Here is a 21,173-nt window from a genome sequence, read left to right as displayed (position 1 = left end):
GGACCTGAGTTTCTCTTTGGTATCATATCCCTTCACACAGAGGAGCTCCCTTTATCACTTCTTAGAGTGCGGGTCTGCTGGCAGTGATTTCTCTTTGTTCTCTTTTACCTGAAAATGTCTTTATTTCAACTTCATTCTCAAAGAGTATTTTTGATGGATATATAATTCTGGACTGACAGTTATTTTCTTTCCAAACTTTAAAGGTGTTCCACACTCTTCTGGCCTCCATGCTTTCTGCTCAAAAGTCAGATGTAAATCAAATTGGTATTTTCACATATGAGATGTGTCATTTTTCTCTTGCTGCTTTTAAGGTTTGCTCTTTATTGTTGGTTTTCAGCAGGTTGGCTTTAATGTGTTTTAGTGTGAACTTATTCTGGTTGGTGTTCATTTAGAATCTTGTAGCTATAAATTTCTGTCTTTCATCAGATTTGGCAATTGTTTGGCCATGATTTCTTTAGTTTTCCACTCCACTCATTTTCTACTTTCCATCTGGAAGTCCATGTACACACCTGTTGAATTGTTTGATATTATCTGATAGGTCCCCGAGGTTCTGTTCTTTTTCATTGTTGTTGTTCTTTTTTTTTTTTTTTGAGATGGAGTCTCGCTTTGTCATCCAGGCTGGAGTGCAGTGGCGCAATCTCAGCTCACTGCGACCTCCGCCTGCATAAAATTCCTCAACATACTAAATACCAAGAAAAAAATTTGAGGGGAGGAGGGACAGAAAGTTTGGTCTCCATTCAGATATTTTGTCTTTAGCTGAGCTGCTTCAAGCCTGTTCTGTACATATGTTGTTCAGGGATTGGTCAGAGATCTGAATACACAGAAAAGATCTCCTCTCTGTCTTGTTTCTTTCTGGGAACTCCTTGCCTCTTTAGCAGCCAAACATTCCCCAGCTTCAGTTTTCTGGTTCTCCTGGCCAGAAATATTGACTTGTGCCCACCACTTCACTTGTGCTATGTAGACCACCTTTAGCTCCAGGCTGAAAACCGTGACGATGGGAACTGACTTTGTGTAACTCCCCTCCTGCTTGTATGTACTTGCTGCAACTTTACCTGCGTCTGTTCATTCTCCACTGCCTTCATGTATTATCAGCAGATTTTTTTTTTTTTTTTTGAGACAGAGTCATGCTCTGTCGCCCAGGCTGGAGTACAGTGGTGTGATCTCGGCTCACTGCAACCTCTGCCTCCTGGGTTCAAATGATTCTCCTGCCTCAGCCTCCCAAGTAGCTGGGATTACAGGCATGGGCCACACCCAGCTAATGTTTGTATTTTTAGTACAGATGGTGTTTCACCATGTTGGCCAGGCTGCTCTCAAACTCCTGACCTCCAGTGATCCACTCGCCTCGGCCTCCCACAGTGCTGGGATTGCAGGTGTGAGCCACCGCACCCGGCCTATTATCAGCAGATTTTATAGTTATTTTCTGTGTGGGAGTCATTTGTTATGGTCTTATGCTATCATTACCAGAAGGAAAAATCTGTAGTTTTAAAGACGATTTTTATTACATACGATGTGTTTCTTCTTCAGAACTGAGACTAAGAACCAACTAATGAGACGGTGAATTTCATCAGAAAACACATCCATTTCCAAATCAAAGCTGGTGGAATTTTAGGGTTGTCTTTTGTTGAGAGTTGTTTGTCTGTTAATGTGGTTTTAGACTTGATATCACTCTCTCATCATAAAATGACACTCTATAATTTTTTTCCAAGGCACCAGAAGAAATAGTGAGATTGGGACAGCATAAAAATGGGAAACAGTGGAACTTCTGGAATTCTTGGAATATTCTTACAGATAGATTTCAGTAAATTGCAAGCAAAAGATTTTCTCAGACATGCTTTCCTCAGGCATTCAGGACTTATTATGTAAATAATAAAACCATTTAAATTGATTTTATTAACTGTCAGTGATGTAACTGTTTCAGAACAATCCCCAAATTGAATTTGTTCTAAAAATTGTATTTCTATCTGAATGGCATATCAGAGCTTAGATGTCACAGGATAATACTTATCTCTGTAGTCCATAGAAGTCACAATGCATGTTCATTCTGATAGCTTTATGTCTTTTCTTTGTTTAGCAGCATTAATATGATGGGATAAGGTAACTTTTCTTTCTCTTCATTTTTTTGTTTTGTTTTTTGATCAGTAAGACTACCAGAAAGATAACTTTTCTTTCTTTAAAGCAATGTTGTATTTAAAAGCCACTAGAACAGTCAGTACATTTCCATGAAAAGTCTGAAGGCTTTGTATTTAGAAATCCAGGCCAGTAAGCTTTATGCCAAAATCCTGTCTTAAGGATAGGACAATTGAAATGTAAGTTCTGAAGCAAAAGTTTGCAGAGAATTTCTCTTTGATTTACCTGAAGGAGTTTCCCTCTAATTGCACAGAAATGAAGGCAAGTGCACACAAAGAGGGCCTCTGTTCTCGGATGTCTGTGGATGCTGGGGGCTGATGTGGCCTCTCTTGGATAGGTTTCTATTCTAGATAACAGAGCAGTCCCTGAAGCAAAACAGGATATAGCTGGGCAGATAGAGTGAACTAAAGTGTGTGTCTTTAGGGAAAAGTGCCCTTAGCAAATAGTTTCCCTGGTGTGCGCAGTCTTAGTATTGTGGCAATACACACATCCAGTTACCAATTGAATCAATCATTCATTGACTCAGTAAAACCATTTGAATGACTCCCATGTGCCAAGATATCAGGACTGTCCTAGTGGAGGGAATAAAAGTGAAATTATAGTCCTTTCTCCTGAAGAAATCAAGTTCTAGTGGAAAGCAAGGTGGGACAGGAAGGAAGCTGGCTGATGGAACTTGGCCCATTGCTAAGCATTCCTATCCCCTTAACTGTGGGTAATTGTCTGAAACTCCCTACAGACCTGGGAAGAAGCTATTGTATTAAAGGGGCTGTATGGAATTAGGGAGAGAAGCCAGGCTTTAGAGTCAGATGACCCTAATCGTGCATCTCACCCTCTCTGTGTCCCCGTGCTCTCCCTCTGTAAGATGGGGACAGTGACGGCTCCACCTCCCAGGTCTGCCTGCCGGGACTACCAGGACTGCTGTGAGGGTGCAGGGCAGTGTGGGAACAGAGCCTGCACATGGTGGGTGGTCAGGTAGCAGCCACTGTGCTGTCACTCCCATTTGGGAAGTGAGCAAGTCTCTTACCAGGCAATAGTGAGGAAGCAGCAGGAACAGATTCTAATCTAGGTTTACCTAACATAGGCCCAGGAATTCTCACGAAACAATTCTGCCTCTGTCCCCAATATAAAATAATTGTTCTCATGTGTCAAGAGTGGGAAATCAAGTCACACTTTTCTATGGAAACCAAAATTCCAAAGGGTAGAAGATAAGCCTCAATCGTGGCCCCTCAGGTAGTTTAGCTCTCTTCTTCCTTCATTAATATTGTTCTGTTAAATCAACAGTAGGGCTTGCTACCCCTTGTAGAGGACTACGTGCTCGCAAAGGAGATGTTCCCGATAAGTCCTGCTCTTGCAAACAAAGCAGGACATTCCTTCCCTGCAAACAGGGAGGACAAAGGAGTCAGCTGCAAACAGCAGACCCTGGGGACTGGTTTATGTGTAAACATCTTGAAAAACCAGAAAGTCAGGGAAAGGTCGGAAAAACAACATGTGTCTTGTGACTTGGCAACATTCCACAAACGACTGTATAAAATAAATCAGAGCGTGCCGTTCGGGGCAGCCGCCATGTTTGTCTCGTCTTGTGTTGTCTTGTGTGTTCATTCCTTTGTCTAGGAAACATGCGGACCCCAACATCTGGCGCAGTGAGCAGGGTCCGTGGCTCCACAAGAGCAAGGAACCGGAGGGGGAACACCCTGGGTAAGTAAATGAAGAAGGGAGACCCACAGGAAAATTATGGGGAATTCCACCTCTCTGGCCTCTGAATACTTGCGGTTGCTCCAGGGACTGTGGATGTCTATAGGAGTAGAAGTAAAAGAAAAGACTTTGAAGCGATTGTTTGCCCATGTTGAGCAACATTGTTATTGGTTTCAATATCAAACTAAAGTGCAGCTAAATGGAAAGGAATGGTTATAAGTAGTTAAAGTCCTGCCTCGAGCTCATCAGCGAGGGCAAACGATGCCTCTGACTTTGTGGACTTTGTGTAGGTTCATTACTCAAGCATTAGAATTACTTGAAACGGACTCAGAACATGGCGATACTGCCACAAGAGGTGAGGCATCTGAAGCTTTGGAGAGGAATGATCTTAGAGAGGAACATATTTACGCCCCAGTTGCTGAGGATAAAGAATTGGAAGAAAAGCTAATGCCGCCTTCATCTGAAGGAAATTCTGACTTGCTGTGCATTTTAGATATGTTACAACAGTTGTTAAAATTACAAGGTGCTGCTGCTCCTGTTTCTCCTATTCCTCCACCACAAGCCTTCCCTGTTACTTTCCCTTCTGCTCCTTTGGAGGAAGATTTCCCCTTGCCGCCACCTCCAACTTCTTTGCCTATGTCAGGTCAGGTTTTTTCTGTACCCTTTCCTCCTGTAGGAGAAAAGAAAGAATCGAAGGTAAAAGATGATTTTGAAGAATTAGATTTGTTCCCAATAACACAAGCTGCTTTTGGCCCCAATGCTCAGTTTCCAAACAGTGGCCATAATGTGACTTTTACAGCACTACAATTTAAATTTTTGAAAGAAATGAAAGCTGCAATTTCCAATTATGGACCTCAGTCACCGTTTGTTCTCGGCCTTCTCGGTTCCTTTTCTTCAGAACATATGATGATTCCTACTGACTGGGAAACGCTGGGAAAGGCTGTCCTTGACCGCTCTCAATGGCTTCAATTAAAAAGTTGGTGGTAGGAGGAGGCAAGAGTACAAGCTAGAACAAATGCTACCCGAAATCCCCCAGGACCTACTGAAGAACAGCTTACGGGTACTGGACAATATGCCACTCTTAATGCTCAAGCAGGCCTAGATGATATTGCCCTCACTCAGATTAAAACTTTGTTTTTAAAAGCGTGGACTAAAGTTGAGATAACAGGTAAAACTTCTTTATCATTTGTAAAAATCCTGCAAGGAGCCAATGAGCCGTATCCAGATTTTGTAGCCCATCTTCAAGATGCTGTATTGAAGACTGTAGGCGGGGGTCCTGCTTCTAACATTCTTCTGGATATGCTGGCCTTTGAAAATGCTAATCTTGAGTGTCAAAAGTTATTAAGACCTTTAAAAGCCAGTGGAGCTAATTTAGATGAGTATATTCAGGCTTGTACAGGTGTTGGAGGAGCTATTTACAATGCTCAGTTGTTTGCTGGAGCACTTTCTAAGGCCTTAAAGAGTAATTCTAAACAAGGTGTATGTTTTCAATGTGGGAAACCCGGCCATTTTAAGAAAGAATGTCGGGAAAAATTGGGCTTCCCAACCGCAAAAGAGAAAAAGTTACCCTCTGGGGAGTGCAAACGATGTGGAAAAGGTCGACATTGGACAAATGAATGCCGTTCAAAAACTAATGAGAGTGGAAATTTATTGTCACCCCTCCTGGGAAACGGGAACCAGGGCCCGCAGGCTTGGGGCCCCAACAATTACAATGCAGGCCTATCACAATACCCAGTGAGCGATGGCTTACAACATCAACGAATGACTTCAAGTCATCCTTAAGGATATCACCCCTTACCCCCGTTTCTCAGCTTTATGCTGCCACTAAGCAGAGTGCTGCTGCTGACTTGGCTATTACTCAACCTTATACTTTTTCTCCTAATGGAGGAATATATAAGTTAGCTACTGGAGTGTGTGGCCCTTTGCCAAAGGGACATGTAGGACTTTTGTTAGGTCGAAGCAGCAGCGCTATGCGGGGGTTAATGGTGGTTCCAGGAATCATTGATCCTGATTTTACTGATGAAATCCTTATTATGGTACAGGTTTCACAATTTATGCACCTAGAGGCAGGGGAATGTATTGCACAATTGCTTTTATTGCCTTTTTTTCCCTTTCTGTCTAGAGACGTGTCTCGTCAAGGAGGTTTCCATAGTACTGGGAAAACTGTTTTCTGGGAAACTTTAGTTTCTGATCAAAAACCTTTATGTTCATTGCAAATTAATGGGATACTTTTTGAGGGATTAGTCGATACAGGAGCAGATGTATGAATTATTTGCTTGGCTCAATGGCCTGCTCATTGGAAAAAGAAACAGGTATCGGTTACTCTATCTGGCCTAGGTACTGCTTCTATAGTCTACCAAAGTGCTGAGCCCCTGAGCTGCACAGGACCTGAAGGACAACAGGGAAAAGTATTATTTTGTATAGTTCCCATTAACATTAACCTTTGGGGCTGTGATCTTTTACAACAATTTGGTGCCTTTCTAAGCATTCCTCATATTTCTCTGGCTGTCAGAAATATGATGTTCAAGATGGGCTACAATGCTTTAAACTCTTAGCCACTGTCCACAAGCCTCAAGTTTTACAATTGAAGTGGAAAACTACAACTCCTGTTTGGGTGGAACAGTGGCCATTATCTAAAGAAAAACTTGAGGCTTTAAAGAATTTAGTTAAGGAACAATTGGCCGAGGGGCATATTGAACCAAGTACTTCTGCATGGAATTCCCCTGTGTTTGTCATTAAAAAGAAAAGTGGAAAATGGCACTTATTAACTGATCTTAGAGCTGTAAATGCCTGTATTCAACCTATGGGGACTTTACAACCTGGTCTTCCTAATCCAGCCCTCATCCCACAGGATTGGAAATTAATGGTCATAGATCTTAAAGATTGTTTTTTTACTATTCCATTATCACCCCCAGATTGTGAAAAATTTGCCTTTACTGTTCCTGAATATAATAATAGACAGCCTACTCAAAGATATCAATGGAAAGTTCTCCCTCAAGGTATGCTTAATAGTCCTACTCTTTGTCAAGAATTTGTTCATAGAGCTTTAAATCCTGTTAGATGTCAATTTCCTACTGTATTGATATATCATTATATGGATGATATTCTATTAGCAACTCCAGATGAAGTCCTGCAAAGTCAAGTTTTTCATGCTTTACAACAGCAATTAACTCAATATAATTTACAAATTTCTCCTGAGAAAATACAAACTCAATTTCCCATTCAATATTCAGGATACCTTTTAGCAGAAAAGCAGATTCGGCCACAAAAAATTCAAATTCGAAGAGATCAACTTTTGACTCTTAATGATTTTCAAAAATTGCTAGGAGACATAAATTGGCTTCGCCCCATCTTAGGCATACCTACTTACAAATTGCAACATTTATTTGCTACCTTAGAAGGAGATTCAGATTTAAATAGTTGCCGTCAACTATCCCCTGCAGCAGAAGAAGAGTTGTCGTTTGTAGAAAATAGAATTAGTGAAGCTCAACTTAATTATATTGCACCCAATCTTCCACTCTCTTTATGTCTTTTTCATACTCCTCACTCGCCAATGGCCATTTTACATCAAGATAATAACATTCTGGAGTGGCTATTTTTGGCTAATAAAACCATTAAAAAATTCACCCATACATTGATAAATTGGCTGAATTAATTATCAAAGGACGACATCGAGTTCGTCAATTGCTTGGTACTGACCCTATTAAAATTATTACTTGATTATCTAATCAATACATTGAGTCTCTATTGGAAACTCATGAAGGTTGGCAAGTGGTTTGCGCTGAGTATACTGGCTCTTTTTCTCAGCACTACCCTAGCAATAAATTATTTGCTTTTCTACAACAATATCCTTTATTGCCATATAATCCCATCTCTTACACCCCAGTTAAAGGTCCCACCTTTTTCACTGACGCATCTAGTAACGGAAAAGCTGGATATTGGACTCAGGATAACTTTAAAATTTCTCACTATCCATTTGAATCAGTGCAACAGGGAGAACATTTTGCCATTCTTATGGTACTGCAGGACTGGCTTCGAACCCCTTGTAATACAGTTAGTGATTCTCAATATGCTGTATACGTAACTAAATATATTTCTCAAACTTCTTTGCCATTATTTCCCAAAACTCCTTTATAAAAATTATTTTCTTTATTATTTATGGCTCTTACTTCTCACACTGCCCCCCTTTTTATCACTCATATTCGTTCTCACTCTACCTTGCCAGGACCTTTGACTTTTGGCAATAGTCAAATTGATTCCTTACTTATCGGCAGTGTCCAACGTGCTCAGGATGAGCACCAATTGCATCGTACTAATAGTTTAGGATTACAACGGCAGTTTTCTATAACATGTCGACAAGCCCGAGCTATTGTCAGGGCCTGTCCATCTTGTGCTCCTATTATTGCACCTTTTCTAAGTCCAGGTACTAATCCTCGAGGCACTCAACAAAATCACATTTGGCAAATGGATGTCACTTATGTCTCTTCTTTTGGTCATCTAAAATATGTTCGTCATACAGTTGATATCTGGTCACATTTCCAATGGGCTACACCATTACCCTCCGAAAAGGCTGACTCTGTTATCACTCATTTACTTACTTGCTTTGCGGTTATGGGAGTTCCTGCTGAATTAAAAACTGATAATGCCCCTGCTTATCACTCTCGTAAATTGGCTGCCTTCCTTTCTTTATATCATATTCACCATTCCACCGGTATTCCATTTAACAGTCAAGGCCAAGCAATTATTGAAAGAGCCAATGCTACTTTAAAATTACAACTTTCAAAACAAACAGGGGGAAATGGGCGAGATTCCCCAAAACATCAAATTCTGAAAGCCCTTTTTACTTTAAATTTTCTCAACCATTGGTGCCAATTACAGCAGTCGGCAGTGGTGAAACATTTTCAACAGCCTTTAGAAAAGCTGCAAAACAGTAATCTGTGGGTGTATTATCCTTCATTACAAGGGCAATATTTAAAAGGAAAAGTTTTACAGTGGGGCCGAGGCTATGCTGTTGTCCGTACAGGTGCCGGAGACGAGTGGTTTCCATCTCGACGGTTGAAACAGTGCCATGGCGAAGAGGAGTCGATCTGAAGAGTTCCTCAAGGAATTTCAGGAGCTGAATCTGAGTGCTCAGAGAACATTCACCTTCGGGACTCGACATGTGGAGCCCCCGACATGGGGTCGACTGAAAAAGCTTACTCAGGAAGCTGAAGGGGTTGTTCAACAAGCCGGGCAGCCCAAAACCCCACTGACTTTATTCCTGGCTATGCTGGCTGTAGTGAATTGCCAGGTAATGACTGGAGAATTTACATACTGTGCTTATATTCCCTTTCCACCCTTATATCAAGGTGTGGCCTGGGGAGACAAAGAAGTCCCAGTATTTACTAATGATACTGCTTGGATGCCATCACCTTTTTTAAACCAGGATCCTGAACTAGACACTGGCACAGTAAATAATTCATACCCATTTGGGGTTGAAGGGTTACCCATATGTCTTGGGAGTAGCCCACATTGTCTGCATCCTTCTCATGAGGCTTGGGCTGTTCGCTATAACCATAGTCATATATCTGCCTTTACTATGATTATTGTGGCTCAAAGTTTTAAGTATAATCATACTGCATTACTTAATGAAACTCTGCCAAGTACATTATCTTTATGCCCTATCCCTGATGTGTCCGGAGGTGTTTCCCAACTAGAGTGGACTAGATGTAGAGGTAGTGGGCCACGATTGTTGTTAGAAGTAAAAGGGAAGAGTCGTAAATACCTTGTTATAGATTGGAGTGTACATGGAGATTTTCAAACTAAATTCAGCCATGTCAACCTGCGTTGGCATAAAGGTAATCACAGCATTTCTGTGGATGGCAATGAAACTATTATTGGGCATGATGGTGGTCTATCACCCCCTATGCCACATTTGGCTAATACCTCACAAATACAAAGTCATATTTGGAAGTTGCTAGCTGCTGGTAAACCATGAAAATGTTCACTTTCACAGGAAACATGTCCTTAAATCTTACTAATATTGCTAACCCTTTCCATATATCTTTGCATCAAAATAGTTCTAGATATGTTATTGCATGTGTAAGAAAGACTTACTTCTTGTTGATAGGAATTATTAAATAGGATAATAATACAGGGGTAGTTAACTGTACAAAAAATGGTACATTCTTAAGTTGTATAAATACTACTTGGTGGAATAATAATTGGAATGAGTCTCATTCCGATTTATATATACTAAGAGCCAGAAAAGAAACCTGGCTACCCGTGAACTTAACACATGCCTGGAGTGAATCTGCTGGGGTTACTCAAATTTACAAAGTAATGCAAGATCTTGTCCACCACAGCCGGGTAATGGTTGGGGTCGTCGAAGCAGCAATGGTGGGACTTGTAGCAATTGCTTCCACTGCCGCTGTTGCTGGATTAGCTCTACCCCAGAGTATACAAAATGCAGAATTTGTGCAACAATGGCATGAACAATTTCATTTGTTGTGGCAGCAGCAATGAGACATAGATGCTCATTTGACGGAACGAGTGGATAATTTGGAGCAATTGGTTTCTTGGTTAGGAGATCAGCTACCAGTGTTGAATACTCGAGTTTTGTTAAAATGTGATTGGAATACTACCCAATTTTGTATTACTCCTGTTCCTTTTAACAGCACTGTACATAATTGGACTGAGATAAAGAGACTTTTAATTGGCCATAATAATCTTTCCTTAGAAATACAAGAATTAACACAAAACATTTCTGAAACATTTCACAATCAGTTACCGTTGCTGACCGGAGCAGATCTGATGACTGGTATTGCAAAAAGCTTGACGTCTTTAAACCCTATGAGCCCTGTAAAAACTTTACTGACTTCTGTTTCTAGTAATGTATTGATTGTTGTTCTTGCCTTTGTCATTTTCACAGTCTGCTGGAGACGGTGCCAAAGGGCAAACACCGAATCCCAGCGAGCTCAACATGTGATGATGGTTTTGAAAGAAATTCAAACTTGTAAATAAAGAAAGGGGAAATGTAGAGGACTACGTGCTCGCAAATGAGATGTTCCCAATAAGTCCTGCTCTTGCAAACAAAGCAGGACGTTCCTTCCCTGCAAACAGGGAGGACAAAGGAGTCAGCTGCAAACAGCAGACCCTGGGGACTGGTTTATGTGTAAACATCTTGAAAAACCAGAAAGTCAGGGAAAGGTCAGAAAAACAACATGTGTCTTGTGACTTGGCAACATTCCACAAACGACTGTATAAAATAAATCAGAGTGTGCCGTTCGGGGCGGCTGCCTCGTTTGTCTAGTCTTGTGTGTTCATTCCTTTGTCTAGGAAACATGCAAACCCCAACAATCCCTGATATTGAGAAATATTAAGATGTGCAAGGCATCAGTTTCATTGACTTTCTGTGATCTCCATGAAGGAATGTGTGCTCTGTGTACTAATTTATTAACTGGTGAAACCTATCATAGCTGTACTCCTTTGGGCAAAAAAAAAAAAAAAAAAAAAAAAAAATGTAAATCCAGGGCTCATATTGTCTGGGGGCTTTTTATCTTTTTTGAATTGGGAGGGGGATTAGAGAATATAGTATTGATCCTGCCTTTAAATGCCGTTTCATTCACCAGTCGATATGCAGTGGGGATAAAGCCAGTCCTCCGCCCACTCAGAAAGGGGGGACCATCTCCTGCTCCAGATGTGGTCGTTGGAATCTCTGGGAGGCGTCCTTCTGCGGCTGGTGTGGAGCCATGGTGGGTATTTTAAAGCAGATTCTGTGTACTGAGCACCTGGAGAGAGCCAGGCACTTCTCCCATGGCCTTGCAGAAATCACTTCTTGTGATTTTGCCACTGGTACCTATAACCTAAGAATCTGGAGATAGGGATAATTAATTATCTTACATTGAGAGCCATCTCTGGTGACGGTTTTGATTTCCTTTTCTTTGAGGTTAAACCTTTTCACTAATTTATTGACTGCTGGCATTTTAAAAAATGAATTCTGTCTGCTTGCCTCTATAATAAAACACTCAAGACTATGTATTTATTCATTTATCTAAGTATCACATGCAAATAATAAGAAAGTTTTAGAGTGAAGGGTTAATCTCCTTTCTAAGTCCCACAGTTCTCCTCTCAGAAGCAATTGCTTATATCCAGTTCTTGAGATGTTCTTTCAGCTATTCAAGGCATGTATAAGTAAACTGGTGCTATGAACACTGATCCAATTATTTTCACCTAGCAATATGTCTTGTTAGTAACCTCCTCATTCTTTTCAGTGGCTTCATAATCCATTGTTTGTATGTATGTACTGTAATATATTTAGACCATCCCTATTGCTGGACATGCCTGTTGTTTTCAGTGATTTCTTTTAAAACCACAATGCTTTAGGGGTTGACCTGAAGTACACTTCTTTCTGTACTTGACCATCTGTAGGATAAATTCTGGAAGGTAGAATGGCTGGGTCAGAGAGTGTGGGCATATGTTAATTTGTATGGTATGACAATAATTTACATGGGGAAATTATAACTCTAATATTCATCAAGATATTTTCTATCCTCTAGCTTGGCATTCCTGCTGGCTGCTCTGTTTGCCCTAAATGTGGGGCCAGCAATCACCTGTCTGCCCGATTCTGTGGCTCCTGTGGTATTTGTGTGAAGTCCTTCGTGAAGCTTAGCTTGGACAGAAGCCTGGCTCTAGCTGCTCAGGAACCTCGCCCTTTTTCTGAGGTGAGGCCTCCCCTGTAGTAAGAACTGGTACCCGGGAAGAGGCTGTAGCTCTGAATGTGTGTGCTCTACCCTGTAAATCAACCCGGGGAAGAGACCCAAAACTTTTAGAACTTTCACGTGGAATTTCAACTAGGTGTGTAAATAAATGCAGTCAATTTAGATTTTAAACACTCAAATGATTTCTTCAGAAATCAAAGATCTAAGTGAGCATATTTATGTGTAGTAAACTGAGGTCTATGCCATTGCATTTGTGGACATAATGCCACTTTAGTGGCTTTAAAACACATGAGATAGAATGCACTTCTCTTGAATTTCTTATGTAGCATTCTGAGAACTTTTCCTTCCCCTTGTTTATATTTTAGAAAATGTAGGTATATAAGATTGCTTTTGTAATTTATAACAGCTGGGCATAGTTTGAGGAAAATCTCACCAGGTTATTTTCAGAAGTACTTAAGCTCTAACAATTGGCTTTGTGTTAGATTTTTATAATTATTTTATAAATTTCTCTAAGCTGGATAAAGACTTTTCATGTTTCCTCTTATCTCTTTATTATAAGAAGTTAAAGACTGATAATTATTAGAGGATGCACTCAGCACTTTGTATGCAGTTTTAGGGAGTTCATGACTTTCTTTTGTGAGATGGAGTCTTGCTCTGTTGCTCAGGCTGGAGTGCAGTGGTGCAATTTTGGCTCACTGCAACCTCCGCCTCCCAGGTTCAAGCGATTCTGTTGCCTCAGTCTCCTGAGTAGCTAGGATTACAGGCGCATGCCACCATGCCCTACTAATTTTTGTATTTTTAGTAGAGATGGGGTTTCACCATGTTGGTTGGGCTGATCTCGAACTCCTGACCTCGTGATCCACCCACCTCGGCCTCCCAAAGTGCTGAGATTACAGGCATGAGCCACCGCACCCAGCCGTTCATGGTTTTCTTAACCTAGTTTGAAAGATTTAAATCCTAGACTGCCACTAGCCCTTACTCCTTTGTGCAAATGAAACAAAGGTGTTCTTTTCTCAAGACACTTGACTGCCATCTATTGGAAATTGCTTGTAATATGCTGGTTTTTCTACTAGAAAAATTATCCTAATATTCAAATGTTCACCATGTGAATGGTACTACTTTGAATGCAGTGGCGTTGTGCAGTGCACAACCTTTCATGGTAGTCCTCTCAGGTCCCCAGGAGAGTATGTTAGAGAAAATGTTGGTGACCAGTGGCCAAGTGTGGATGAGTAGTGAAGTCTACGCTCTATTGCGTTATAGAGCTGAAAAGGATAGATATCTTCCAGGCATCAAGCAGGCCAGCGAACACCCCTGGATTTGTTGAATTTTAGGTAATAAATGGCTAATCATGGATCAGGCTGGAAGTTGCTGGGAAAGACAGGAGCAAGGAAGATGAGCCAAAGACTGGAAAACCCTTTTAGTTCAACGTACAGTTTTTTTTGAGATACTTTTTATTCTGATTAAAAATGTTTTCTATAAGTAAATGCAAGATTGATTAAATCATATTCTAATTTAAAAAATGTTTTCTGCCTCACTTATAGCCCCAATGTGCCTGGCAGTCCCTGAATAATCCTTTGCCCAGATCTGATTCTGGGACTAAGAGGGACATAGGCACACAGACTGTTGGCCTGTTCTACCCATCCGGCAAGCTGCTAGCAAAAAAGGAACTGGAAATAGCCTCTCAAAAGCAGAGGCAGGAGAAAATGAGTGACCATAAACCGCTCCTCACAGCCATCAGCCCAGGAAGAGGTAAGGGGGAGATGCCCTTTCTTCTGGTCAGGAGGGAATTCACTCTTTCTCTGGAAGAACATTTCATTTTCTCATCATTTTAATTTATTTGTATATGTAAGAAGTAAGTTTCTTTCTTTTCCTCTTTTTCAAGGAATTTTCTTTGTATGGGAAAAAAGAAGCTCTTCTGTAAGCTCTTCCTTAAACTGTCAGTACTCTGATGTTTTAGCTCATAGCCCTGTTGTCTGGCTCCTTAGTCACATGGCGCATGTGGGTTTCTTTTGTCATGGTGGGCGTGTTGTTAGTGTGCAGTGCTATTGCTATCTGCCATTATCCCTTTTTTTTTATTGTGGTAAAATTTATGTAATATAAACTTTACCATTTTGACTATTTTTAAGTCTATAATTTGGGCCAGTTGTGGTGACTCATGCCTGCAGTCCCAGTACTTTGGGAGGCCAAGGCTGGAGGATCTCTTGAGTCTAGGAGTTTGAGACCAGTCTGGGCAACAAAGTGAGACCCTGTCTCTACAATTTTTTTTTTTTTTTAAGCAGTCATTCGTGGTAGTGCATGCCTGTGGTCCCAGCTAGGTGCTTCAAATTTCATTCTGAAATTTAATCTCCATTGTGGTGGTATTAAGTGGCGGGACCTTTTGGAAACTGATCATGAGGATGGAGCCCTCATGAATAGATCAGTGCCTTATGAAAGGGCTGGAGGGAATGAGCTAACGCCCCTTTTTGTCCTTTGGCCCTTCCTCCATGTGAGGACACAGCGTTCCCCTCCTTTGGAGGATGCAGCAATGAAGCACTATCTTGCAAGCAGAGAGACCAGGCCCTCCCCAGACACCTAACCTGCAGGGACCTTTATTTTAGACTTCTAGCCTCCAGAACTGTGAGAAATAAATTCCTGTTCTTTATAAATTACCCAGTCTCAAGTATTTTGTTTATAGCAGTGCAAATGGCCTAAGACATTTTGCTAGTATTTTGTTGAAGACTTTGATGTCTGTATTTATGAGATATTTGTCTGCAGTTTTCTTCTTTCCTTCTGCTGTCTGTCTGATTTTGGTATCAGGATAATGGTAGCCTTATAGAAACACTTCTTTCTTTTTGAAGTGGTTATGAAGAATTGATATGAACTCTTATTTAAATTTTGGTAAATTACCTGTAAAGCTATCTGGATCTGATGTTTGTCTAGTGGGCAATTCTGATTACTCTTTACTTTTTATAGGTCTGTTCAGATTTTCTATTTCTCGCTGAGTCAGTTTTGGTAGTCTGTGGTTTTCTAGATATTTGTCTTTTTCATCTGATTAATTTATTAGCATACAGTTGTTTGTGATACTCTTTCATAATCTTTTTTATTTCAATAATGTTGGTGATAACATCTCCTATTTCATTTCTAATTCTAGTAACTTGAGATGTCACTTTTTTTGGTCAATCTTACTAAAGGTTTGTCAATTTCATTGATCTTTTGCAAGACCCAAATTTTGGTTTTATTGATTTTCTATTATTTTTATATTCTGTATTTCATTAAATTCCACTCTAATCATGATTTCCTTCTTTCTTCTTACTTTAAGTTGACTTTACTCTTCTTTTCCTGGTTTAAGGCCAAAGATTAGGGCAATGATTTTGAGATCTTTCTTCAGAATGTGAGCATTTGCTGCTATAAATTTCTGTTTGAGCTTTGCTTTCACTGCATCCCGTAAGTTTGGTGTACCTTCATTTTCTTTCTTTCTTTTTTTTGAGATAGGGTCTCACTTTGTCGCCCAGGCTGAAGTGCAGTGGCACAATCATGGCACACTGTAGCCTTGACCTCCTGGGCTCAAGTGATCCTCCTCCCTCAATCTCCTGAGTAGCTGGGAGCACAGGCACAAGCCACCACACCTGGATAATTTTTAAATGTTTTTGTAGAGATGGGGTCTCACTGTGTTGCCGGTGTTGGCCAGTCTCAAACTCCTGGGGTCAAGTAAGCCTCCCACCTGAGCCTCCCAGAGTGCTAGGATTACAGGCATAAGCCACTGTGTCCAGCACCATGAATCCAGGTTTTTTGTCCATTCTGACAATCCCTATTTTTTTTTTTATTGGATTGTTTCATTCATCTACATTTAGTGTTATTATTGATAAAGTTGGACTTACCATTTTCTTTTTGTTTTCCAAATGTTTCTAAATGCCTTTTTTGTTCCTCTGTTGCTCCTTCACAGCTTTCTTTTGCATTGCATGTTTTCCAGTGTATCATTTTGATTTCTTTAATGACTTTTTCACTACATACTTTTGAGTTATTTCCTTAGTGACTACTATAGGGTTGTCCTCATACATCTTAACAGACTACACTTCAAGTTTGTACTAACTTAATTCCAATGAAATATAGAAATTCTACCCCTATAATCCAATTCCCTCCTCCCAACTTTTGTGGCATTGTTTTCTAGTATAACATTATATTTATGTTTACATATATGTTATAAACTTTCAAAACACTGTTATTAGTTACAACATGATGTCTTTTAAAGACGCTTAAAGAAAAAAGAACTATTATATATTTATGGCTTTTGTTACATTAGCCTTCTTTTCCCCCATTTATAGTTCTCTTAATTTATTCCTTTGGATTCATTTCCTAAGCCCAATGAAGCTTTGCTCTTACCCACCTCCTTTTCTTTTCTTTTTTTTTTTGAGATGGAGTCTGGCTCTGTCGCCCAGGCTGGAGTGCAGTGGCGTGATCTCAGCTCACTGCAAGCTCTGCCTCTTGGGTTCAGGCCATTCTCCTGCCTCAGCCTCCCAAGTAGCTGGGACTACAGGTGCTCGCCACCACACCCAGATAATTTTTTGTGTTTTTGGTAGAGACGGCATTTCACCATGTTAGCCAGGATAGTCTTGATCTCCTGACCTCGTGATCCACCCACCTTGGCCGCCCAAAGTGTTGGGATTACAGACGTGAGCCACTGTGCCTGGCCTCACCCCTCACCCATCTTCTTTGTGTTGTTATTGGTCAATATATTTTATTTCTATATGCTATAGGCCAAACATTATAATTCTATTCATATTGTTTTACATAATCTCTTTTTGAATCTGTTGAGAAGAAGGGAAAAGAAATATGCATTTGTAATGTCTTTTATAATTACATCATTACCTTTACTGGTGGTGGTGGGCTGTGTGTGTGGCAGGGGGTGTGTGTGTATATTCATATTACTCTCTAGGGTCATTTGCTTTCAGTCTAAAGAACTTCGTAAGTATTCTTATAAGGTGGGTTTGCTAGCAATGAATTCTGTTTTTGTTAAACTCTACTAGCTGTAAGATTCTTGCTTTACAGTTGTTTTCTCTGAACACTTTGAATACGTCAATCTACTGTCTTCTGGCCTCCATTATTTCTGATGAGAGTTCTGCTGTTAATATATTGGGGATCCCTTGAACCTTAGGAATCACTTCTCTCTTACTTCTTTCAAGATTCTCTTCTTGTCATATTCTTTCAACAGTTTGATAATGTGTCTTGCTATGGATCTCTTTGAGTTTATCCTACTTGAAACTTATTGAGCTTCTTTTAAAAAATTTTTTAAACATTTTATTAAAAAAATTTTTGTGGCTGAGCGCAATGGTTCAAGCCTGTAATCCCAGCACTTTGGGAGGCCGAGACGGGCAGATCACGAGGTCAGGAGATCGAGACCATCCTGGCTAACACGGTGAAACCTCGTCTCTACTAAAAAAATACAAAAAACTAGCCGGGCGAGGTAGCGGGCACCTGTAGTCTCAGCTACTCGGGAGGCTGAGGCAGGAGAATGGCGTAAACCCGGGAGACGGAGCTTGCAGTGAGCTGAGATCTGGCCACTGCACTCCAGCCTGGGCAACAGAGCGAGACTTCGTCTCAAAAAAAAAAAAAAATGTTGTGGGTACATAGTAGGTGTATATATTTATGGGGTACATGAGATATTTTGGTAGAGCCATGCAATGCATAATAGTAACACTGATTGCATAAACAAACTTGCAAAATGAAAACCAATAAAAACTCTAGATGTAATCCCTCCCACTTTTTAACTTTTTGTTTTTTCTCTTTAGTCTTATTGTACTGTCTTAAAAAGTTGTTGTAGTTATTATTTTTGATTGGTTCATAATTTAGTCTTTCTATTTAAGTCAAGAGAAGTCCACACACCACGATGACGGTGTTATGCTATTCTGTTTCTCTGTGCGCTTACTATTACCCATGAATTTTGTACTTTTGGATAATTTCTTCTTGCTCATTAACATCCTTTTCTTTCAGATTGGATAACTCCCTTTAGCATTTCTTGTAGGACAGTCTGGTATTGATGAAATTCCTTAGTTTTTGTTTGGGAAGATCTTTGTTTCTCCTTCATGTTTAAAAGATATTTTTTGCCAGACATACTATTCTAGGGTAAAACTTCTTTTTTTTTCCAGCATTTTAAATATGTCATGCCACTCTCTCCTGGCCTATAAGATTTCTGCTGAAAAGCCTGCTGCTGAACGAACGTATTGGAGCTCCATTGGATGTTATTTGTTTCTCTTCTCTTGCTGCTTTTAGGATACTTTCTTTATCCTTGACCTTTTAGAGTTTAATTATGAAATGTCTTGGGGTAGTCTTCTTTGGATTAAATCTGCTTGGTGTTCTATAACCTTATTATACTTGAATGTTGATAATTTTCTCTAGGTTTGGGAAGTTCTCGGTTACTATCCATTTGTTTTTTTGTTTGTTTGTTTGTTTGATTTTTAAGATGGAGTCTCACTGTGTCGCCCAGGCTGGAGTGCAGTGGTGTGACCTCAGCCCACTGCAACCTCCACCTCCTGGGTTCAAGTGATTCTCCTGCCTCAGCCTCCCAAGTAGCTGGGATTAGCAGGTATGAGCCACCACGCCTGGCTAATTTTTATATTTATAGTAGAGATGGGGTTTCACCATGCTGGCCAGGCTGGTCTCTAACTCCTGACCTCAAATGATCCACCCCCAACGTTGGCCTCCCAAAGTGCTGGGATTACAGGTGTGTGCCACCGCTCCTGGCCTGATACTATCCCTTTGGAGAAACTTTCTACTGTTGTTTCTTTCTCTACCTCCTCTTTAAGGCCAAATACTGTTAGATTTGCCCTTTTGAGGCTATTTTCTAGATCTTTTAGGTGTGCTTTATTGTTTTTTATTATGTTTTCTTTTTTGTCTCCTTTGACTGTATTTTTGAATAGCCTGTCTTCAAGCTCACTTTAATTCTTTCTTTTGCTTAATCAGTTCTGCTGTTAAGAGACTCTGATGCATATTTCAGCATGTCAGTTCTATTTTTCAACTCTAGAATTTCTACTTGATTCTTTTTAATTATTTCAAACTATCTTAAATTTATCTGATATTTTTCTGAATTTATTTTGTGTTATCTTGAATTTCTTTAAGTTTCCTCAAAACAGCTATTTTGAATTCTCTGTCTGAAATGTCATTTAGCTCTGTTTCTCCAGGATTGGTCCATGGTGTCTTATTTAATTCATTTGGTGAGGTCATGTTCTCCTGGATGGTGATGATGCTTATAGATGCTCTTCAGTGTCTGGGCCTTGAAAATTAGGTATTTATTGAGGTCTTCACAGTCTGGATTTGTTTGTGCCTATCCTTTTTGGGAAGGCTTTCCAGGTATTCGAAGGCACGTGGACCCCAAGCCACATAACACGGTGATTTTTGCAGACTTGTAGAGGTACTGCTTTGGTGGTTTTAGATAAGATCCGGAAGAATTATCTGGACTACCAGGAAGAGATTCTTGTTCTTTTCCCTTACTTTTTTCCAGACATACAAAGTCTCTCTTTATGTGCTGAGCCACCTGGAACTAGGGGTATGGCAATGCAAGCACTCCTGTGGCCACCACTGTTGGGACTGAGTTAGGTCATACCTGAAGCCAGTGTAGCACTGGGCCTTGCCCAAGGTCCTTCCCTTCCAGGTAGTAAGTTCTACCAGGCCTTGAGCATGTCTAGAGATGCTGTTGGGTGCCAAGGGTTGGAGTGAAAAAACATAATTATTTACTTGATGTTCTATTATATTGCGGCTAAACTGGCACTCAAATCATGATAGAAAGTCTTTCTGATTTTCCCTCCCCTTTCCACAGGCAAAGGAGCCTCTCCCTGTGGCCATCACCACTACTGGTCCACAGGTCCACAGGGGATTCTGCCAGGCCACCGCCAATGTTCACTTGAAGCCCAAGGGCTCTTCTGTTAGCTTGTGGCGAATGCTGCCAGGCCTGGGATTCACCCTTCAGGGCAGTGGGCTCCTCTCTGGCCCAGGGAAGATCCAGAAATCGTGTCCAAGGCTCTAGGCCTAGACTTGGGGACCCCAAGAGCCTGCTTGCTCCTCTACCCCACTGTGTTCAAGCTGGTACCTCGGATGCAAGATGAAGTCCCCTTTACTTTTCCCTCTGCTTTTCTCAAACAGAAAGAGTCTTGCACCATAGCCACTACAACTTGGAATGTGCCGGGTCTCCCCTGAAGTTAGCACATATCAGAGCACAAGGCCCACAGCATACTCCCTGGGTGTTGCTGGTGGTTATTTGGGCCCACAGGCCCTTTAGTCAGCAGATGATGAATCCTGCCAGGACTGGGGCCTTCCCTTCAAAGCAGTAAGTTCCCTTCTGGCCCAGGGCGTGTCTAGAAATGTCAGCTGGGAGCTAGGGCCTAGAAGGGGGGCCTCACGACTCTGCCTTGTGCTCTGTCCAACTGTGGCTGAGCTGGTATCCAAGATACAAGACAACATCCTCTTTACTCTTGCTCTCCTCTCCTTAAGTAGAAAGGAGTTGCTTTTGTTGCCATGAGCTGCACTGCCTGGAGTTGGAGAACGGATATTATAAGCCCTCCTTAAACCATGCCAGCTGATGTCTCCCTAGGTCACATGCCACCCTAGTATACTGCCTCTAAGTCTAGCCTAGCGCTAGGAGTTGCCTAGGAATTTCAGTCTTTGTGTTCTAGACTGCCTTTCAAG

At 40.9% G+C, this 21,173-nt stretch overlaps 1 protein-coding gene across 1 annotated transcript in view; it reads left to right on the top strand.

The window, feature by feature from the left end:
- Positions 1–21,173, top strand: part of DZANK1 (double zinc ribbon and ankyrin repeat domains 1) — a 97,223-nt gene that overhangs the window by 53,495 nt on the left and 22,555 nt on the right. Inside the window, exons 11-13 of the mRNA XM_011979508.1 lie at positions 11,430–11,552; positions 12,357–12,521; positions 14,078–14,267. Of these exons, the coding sequence (XP_011834898.1) occupies positions 11,430–11,552; positions 12,357–12,521; positions 14,078–14,267 (478 nt within the window). The remainder of the gene's footprint in view (positions 1–11,429; positions 11,553–12,356; positions 12,522–14,077; positions 14,268–21,173) is intronic.

The sequence above is a fragment of the Mandrillus leucophaeus genome, unplaced genomic scaffold (genome assembly GCF_000951045.1).
Source record: "Mandrillus leucophaeus isolate KB7577 unplaced genomic scaffold, Mleu.le_1.0 Scaffold202, whole genome shotgun sequence".
NCBI classification, from domain to species: Eukaryota; Metazoa; Chordata; class Mammalia; order Primates; family Cercopithecidae; genus Mandrillus; species Mandrillus leucophaeus.
Note: the sequence above shows the minus strand (reverse complement) of the source record. Positions and strands in the feature narration are given on the sequence as shown.